The sequence below is a fragment of the Candoia aspera genome, chromosome 8 (assembly GCF_035149785.1).
Source record: "Candoia aspera isolate rCanAsp1 chromosome 8, rCanAsp1.hap2, whole genome shotgun sequence".
Classification (NCBI taxonomy): domain Eukaryota; kingdom Metazoa; phylum Chordata; class Lepidosauria; order Squamata; family Boidae; genus Candoia; species Candoia aspera.
This window is the reverse complement of record NC_086160.1, coordinates 36,653,629-36,661,119: the sequence shown is the minus strand read 5'-3', so window position 1 is coordinate 36,661,119 and position 7,491 is coordinate 36,653,629. Positions and strand designations below refer to the sequence as shown.

The window sequence follows — 7,491 nt, the reverse complement described above, 5'->3', positions numbered from 1 at the left end:
TACTAGTAATATAAAGCTATCATATATATTAGTCACTAATAGGGTTATTCTGCATGAATGAAGTGACTCCTTGGTAGCTGTTATTAAATCTCATGATGCAAACAAGCTTTTTTTTTTAATCCATCTTGAATCTCCTAGAATTCAGCTTTAGTCAGCAATCTCATGTTATATTGCTTATCAAGGGAGAAAAGATTCTACCTGTTAATTTTCTAATCATGGGAAATCTCCTGTCCCCTTACTTGTCCCTTTCCTAATGCAAAAAGCCCCCAAGTTTAAAATATTTTCATAGTGGAGCAATACCACTCTTTTGATTATTTTGCCTTTTTGCACTGTTCTCTACAATATCCCAGTGTATTCAAAATACACCTATCCTAGATCTGATTAAATGTATAATGAAACCAGTTTTACTTTCCTTTTCTAATTATCTCCAAAATGTTTGTCTTTTGCACAGAAGCTGCACACTGCTTTGTTTTCCTTGAGCTATCCATTGTATTCACAAAATTCCTTTCTTGCTCATCACCAATTCAGATCCCATAATTTGAAATGAGGAATTTTTGTCCTAACATGCTTTACACTTTACACTTGCTAATACCGAACCACACTTAGTATGTTAGTATCCTGCCTTCCCAGTTTAGAGATATATTTTTGGTGCTTTTGATTAACCCTTTTTTGTTCTAACTGCCTTAAGTAATGATTTTGTCAGAAAGCAGAGCCACTTGTGGCTCAGCCCCATCTCTAGATCATGCAGGAACATATTCAACACTCTATTTACTTATACTTATTTAGACCACTTACATTTATTAAATCCTACTGTTGCTCCAATACCTTCCAAGCATGCAATCAAAAATGTTTTTCAGTTGATTCTAACAACCAGGTGAATGAGGATTTTACTGGCAATCTGAGAAGTCAAAATTTGCTCTGGGAGAAGATGTATATCCTATTACACTAGTAGATAAATGCTTTTGCAAGTTGCATTCCATCCAAATTTGGTAATATTGTAACATTAAGTTATTAAAAGAAAGACGTGCTAACATGAAAAAACACATTTTATTGCACTTAATTTATAAGAAAATAAAATTTCTAAGTGAATCAAATCATAGACACAATCCCTTTAAAGGTTTTTCCTCCATCCTGTCAGGTTGTTACATAACTAAAATTAACAAACTGAAATCTGATTTCTTTAAAAGAAATCAGATTATAAATAAACCAAAAAAGGAGGAAAAAAAAAGATCAGCTAGGATACAGTGTTAAACCACTTTCACAGTTCAACTTGAGTTGTGGCTCTTGGAGAATGAGGCAAATCAATTTGACAATTGCATTCTTTTTTTATGTGACAACTTTAACAGAAAAACTGAAGCATTTTTGCTTTGTCAGTTACTCACCCAACTGTAACAGCTATTCTCAAATTTTGTAAAACACTACAACTGACCAGCAATTTTATTTTCACTTTTGAATGTTTTTTTAAAATATATTGTCAGTTTTGTGTCTGTTTATTCCATTCACCACAGCCCTCACAAAGAAACGTTTCCCCACAGAACAGGCTGCAAGAGCTTTGTTCTAAGGAATGTATTTTAATTTTTGCCCAGAAAAAAAATAAAAATAAAAATAAAAAAGAAAATAAGCGTTGCACACACTCTCTTTACTTGCAAGCAAACTTCACTCTAAATTGTCTGAAACTTTTCCATTCACAGCCTCTTAGAGGCACAGTTGGCTCAAGTTTCAGTGGCAAAAAAGTCTCTTTTCTGTAACCAAACTAGAGCAAATTTGGAATTCAGTCTGGGACTAAAACGTCACAGCAGAAAAAAAATAAAAATATTTGTTTTTCCTTTCATTTAGCAGCATAAATAAGTTTGGCCACTGGGAATACAGTACAGGGCTGGGACAACAATCCCATAATTGAAGACCTACTTCTAGCACCAGCATCATATATTAAATCCATCTGAGAAATCTTCAAATCCAGGACAATTTGCCACCTCAGAGCAACTTATGCATTGAAGAACGTAGATGGAAGCAAGAGTAAAAGAGATCAACGAAGACTAATACTGTGATTGACATTGGCAATGGTTGGCAAAAAAAAACCAAAGCTGTAAAACTGTACAAAACAATTCACAGTAAGTTTAGCTTTTCCACACATAAAAAGGACTCTGCTCTCCCAGATGCAGTCTTGTTTGAAAGACAATAACTGATAATGGAGATATGAATCTCCTTTCTAGAATACAGTGGTAAAAGAACAGGGTTAACAAGAATTGTAACAACTTCTACATCTCAACAAAGCTCAATGAGCATTGAGAAGAAAACAGAAGAGAAAAAATTGCACCTGGCTTGATACAGAAAGTCACATTTTGCAAAGCTGGCCTTTCCAAAGTGAAGTCTTTGATGTAAAGAGAAAAGCAAATGCCTCTTTTGTCAGTTACGGTTTTCAATTTTGCGTCTTCTCTTTTGTAGCCTGTAGGTCTTTAGGATCTGTTGCCCCAAGCCAACATCCTGCACAACCAAGGACAAGGGTTTTTTTCCCCTTTTGGTAGAGGGAGGGAGAAGGGACAAGAACATCATTTGCATTTCTGGACAAAATAATCGTTTCAAGCTTCACTTTATATCCACATCAAAGTCCAATACCAGCAGCTTGGTTTCCTCAGTCCCATTCCGGCTTCCAACTGCACACACTAGCTTTGTGTTGGAGGCTCTGATCCGCCATACAACACCTCCACTTCCTCCACTTTCCAATGTAACTAGATTTCGGATAAATTCACCCGTTTTTAAGTCCCATAATTTTACAGTCCCATCATCTGAGCTGGTAATTACAAAGTTCTTGTTGAACTGTAAACAGGTCACAGCACTCTGATGCTTGTTGGGACCTAGAGCAAATAATAATAATAAAAGTAAATTAGCAAAGAAAGTAACAGCAGAGTCTACTAAACTAGGCCCCCACCAAAGCTAATCTCATATTTATTTAACAGAACAGTACAATAATCAGCATTATCAGTAAAGTCATTGCAGGACTATTTCTCAGTTCAAACCAGTAGGGAAAAGGATACACAAAAACCAATATATGGTTAACATATATTTATTTATTTAATTTAGGCTCTGCCTGACTCCAACGGGCAGCTCACACTATAATACCTAAAAATCAATACAAACCAAAATAAGATGGAATCTGCGCACAATATGCAGACAGACCAGTTCAGGAGCCCCATCCATCACAACCCAAGGCCTGGGAGAACAACCAGGTCCTCAAAGCTTTAAAAGAATGTCAACAGGGTAGGAGCTACATGGATTTCAGGAAGTTCTCATTCCAAAGCACAGGCATGTGATGCTTCCTTCTCCTTGTCCTGATAGATGACACTGTTATTCAAACAGACTGAGGGTGCCAACTCTGACAGCACATACTAGCTGGACATGGCAGATAGATGGTCCCTTAAATAATCTGGCCCTATGCCATGTAGGCTTTATAGATAATAATCAGCACCTTGAATCATACCTGGAAACAGACTAGCAACCAGGGCAGCTCATGGAGCAGAGGTGTCACATGGGCATACTGAGGCATGCTCATCACCATCTGAAAGACCTGTTGATCCAGGAAGGGGTGCAAGCACACACCAGATGATGCTGAGCAAAGGCACTGTTTGGCACAGCTGCTACCCTCTCTTTGAGCAGGAGCTGTGACTCCAAAAGGACCCGTAGATTGATTCCACTCTTGAGTGGGGAAGTGCTTCTCTAGTGAAGAGTATGGATGGATAAATATTTTCACATTTGGAAAATATGTAATATATGGGAGCTGCCAATATGATTTCTCTTTCCTGGGTAGAAAGGGAGCTAGAGAAAACTGTAGAAGAGATTGAATAGTAATTAAGAAATAATATATTTCAACTTTTAAATAACAAATTAACCCTGGAAAATAAGAATCATATTGTTCAGCCTTTCAACTGCATCAATAAAAAGCCAGTTGAAAGAGAGTGTAAATCAGATGTACAGGTATTTGTCCAAGAACACATTACAGCCTTTTTTGCAAAGATCCAGGCATGATAGATCCAAAGTTCTTCATAATCAAATAAATATTTAAATACAATGTCAAAGTACACTGACACCTTTAAATCTTAATTTCCTTATTAACTCTTATTAACAATATTCATTATATTCAACCATACAGATCAGGCAGCATGACCAAAAATCATGTATGTTAACATATCTTTGAACGTATTGCATTTCCAACATAAAAAGACAGATAACAATCCCTTTGTAAACATTTGCATAGAGTTTTGTCTTAAGATCATAAAAAAACTTATGTATTTTTTTAAAAAAAAAATCTGATTCAACTAATTTGTTAAGACTGGATACTCTAATTCTTTATTCTATATTTCTTATAAGTTATCAAACTTTAGAAAGTTTCTTCAATTGTCAACATAACTGAATGCTTATTATAGCCCCTAAAACACTGAGAATTATGGGCTAACGAAAACATCATGTCCAAACTGGGAACACAACAAATCTTTTAACTGAATATATTCTCATTCAGTGGTTTTAGATAGGTTATATTCTTTTTATAACCACTCAAAACTCTTAGAAGTATAATTAGTAATTATTAAGGCATTATCACCATTTTCAGCCTGAATTTTACCAAAAAACTGGTACCTACCATAGTAAAGCCACTAAAGCTGTTTCAAATTCTTCAGATCGAATTGTTAAAATATCCACTAATAAACTAGCATTATTAGAGGCTTGGCTTTCATAAATTATGAAAGACTATAAAGGGTGTATAAGTGGTAGTAGAACACTCTCTGCAACCTATGTGCTAAACTGGTGGTCAAAATTTCTGTGTCTACATTTAACCAATATATTAAATGACAGATTACATAATTTGTAGGGTCCTTATTCAACTTTAAAATAATAGTTATATAGGCATAATAAGATGTAAGGAGAAGACTCCTTTTCCAAAACAAACCAACCCCAAAACATTATATACCTCAATGATACAGGTTTTTTGTTTTGGTACCCATTCTATAGGAAACCCATCTGGTTGGGAACCTTCCCAAACTGAATATAATTAGTTGTGTTTAATTCTTCCTGCAGCATTGAAAGTGTGCTAAAACCAACAAAAGTAGTTGAGAAGTCTTTGGAAAATTTATTTTATTTTTTAAAAGTTCATTTCCTATAGTAGTTGCAAATTTAAATTATGAGGGTGAGTATAAAAGTTCAAAAAAATTAAATGTATTTCCCCAGAGTATTTTACTCATAGAATGCTTGAGTGTAGATATATTATATTTCAGTTGTTTTAGTTGAGAGGCCAACAATTTTTCTGGATTTCTCTCCGGTCCCCAAATATCTGCTTAAAACCCTTTAATGAATATTGAGTTTCAGAGGCATACAAATAGCAAAGCTCCAGGTTGGCAGACCTAAAAGTATTATATAGTTCTATGGTAGGAATTCTCATATAAATATTCACAATTTTTAACCTTGCATTCCAAATCACAACAGTAAAATTGTTTCCTTCAATGATGAATATGCCCTTATAAAAGCTTTGAAAGCATCCCACAGAATCCTGGGATTGTTTTGACTATTTGAAAAAAACTCCTCAAAACCCACCTTACAATGGATGATTTAATAGTGAAGTATTAAAATACCATCTTAAGCAAACTTAGCGCTTCTTTCTAAACTACTGATAATGTATCTGGAGCATGATCAGATTTTTTTTGTTATATATGGATCATAAATATGCAGTAAGACATAGCCATGTGTACATATCGAGAAATTAGTAATGCAACACTTTGTGACTTAGTTACATAAGGTTATGAAAATCCTACCTTGTAATGTCTGTAAACACTGCCCTGTTTTGATATCCCAGATTTTGACAGTGGAATCTGCATTCCCAGAGACAAGAATGTTGTCTTTGAGTTCCATTCCGCTTGTTAATGACTGGTGACCTGTTAATGTGTGAATGCAATTTCCTGTTTCCACATCCCAAACTCGGATTGAAGTGTCAAGAGACCCACTCACCACATGGATACCATCAAACTATGAGAAAAGAAGTTTATATATATCAACATATATTTATATTTTCCCCAAAGTCTGAAGATTGTGATTATTCATAGTTCAATACAATTCACAGTTTTAGCTTTTCAGAATACAAGTTGGTACAAATTTGTGAATAGTTTGATATTACCAAGTTTAATACATATTAACAGAACTTATGCTATTACAAATTGACCAAAATTATCAATTTCTTGCTACGGATAAATACATTGCTTCAGGAAGCTACTTCCTACTCATTTGGAACAAGAAGTCAGATTTGTGGCTATGCCATACCTTTTCAACTTAAACATGATCCAGAGCACATGTGCCTCCATTATTTATAAGAAGAGGTGAAACCTGGAATAATATTATGATGAAAATCATCCTCATATATTTTTGCATAAGTTTAATATGATTTAAACAGAATGCAAGATTCATTTTCTAATATCTACTACTAATAGGCTGAAACCCGTTTCTGCTCAATTATAAATTTATATTTGAAAGGCATATTGCAATATAGGCCACATTAATGGCCTATTTTCACTTCTTGTGCCATATTTATATTTCAAAAAGCATTCAAACTAGAAGCATTTGTCCTTTTAAAAAAAACTAGCAGGATGGGTTACTAATTACAAAACACAGGCTATATTCACAACTACTGTTAACTAAAGCTGACAATGATAAGTTGAAATAAAGGTCAACACAATTTAAAATTCTCCATTATATGAACATAAATCATTTTTGAAGCTATTCTGGCCGTACTTGTTACAGTTATAGGAAATATTCTATATACTTAATGGACAAACAGATGGAATAGCCTTCTTTTAAAAATATACCTTGTTCACTAAATTGCTAAGTCATATTTATGTGTCAACAATTCCATACCCTCAAAGAATTGCCTATAGTGAAAATTTAACAATGTGTACTTTTATTTAGGTTTGTCTCAAAAGGTCCCTCTTTCAGTCAGAGAAAGAAAATCCTTAGATACACATTTTGTCAGCCTTTTAGTAGTCTGATTAAAATCATCAAGAAAATTTCATGACTAGCATATCCTAGTAATTTGCATGGATTTAGTTTAAGCCTGACAGTCTGGATCCAACCCTCCCAATCAATCAAAATATAAGATATTAAACTTTATTACAATGTACAGCTTTGAAGAAATTGTAGCCTTTTATGAATGTCTAATAATTTGGATTGCTAGGGCATCATAAAAGTTCTTTAAAATTAAGAAGTACGTTTGCAAATATACAGATTTACATACATACTGTAAAACCAAATTAAAAAGATTTTTGTATTTCCCAAAAGCTGGATTTACACATTTATTCTTCTCCAACCAAAGTACCTTACACAGTAATAAAGCTTCCTGTAATGGTAATAGGAACTTCAAAAAGTTTCATTGTTGCATAAGACAAATTATTCCTTTCTTCTCTGCATGTTATCAACCTTCATCTTGGAGTTACTTTTTGAAAAGTTTGAAAAAGCTTT

The 7,491-nt window shown here is 34.0% G+C and overlaps 1 protein-coding gene across 3 annotated transcripts in view; it reads right to left on the bottom strand.

The window, feature by feature from the left end:
* Window positions 1-1,028: 1,028 nt before the first annotated feature.
* Window positions 1,029-7,491, bottom strand: part of FBXW7 (F-box and WD repeat domain containing 7) — a 135,125-nt gene continuing 128,662 nt past the window's right edge. For all 3 annotated transcript variants that reach the window (XM_063309777.1, XM_063309779.1, XM_063309778.1), the window contains 2 exons: window positions 5,799-6,009; window positions 1,029-2,855 (listed from right to left, as the gene is read on the bottom strand). In XM_063309777.1, the coding sequence (XP_063165847.1) occupies window positions 2,587-2,855; window positions 5,799-6,009 (480 nt within the window). In that variant the 3' untranslated portion in view covers window positions 1,029-2,586. The remainder of the gene's footprint in view (window positions 2,856-5,798; window positions 6,010-7,491) is intronic.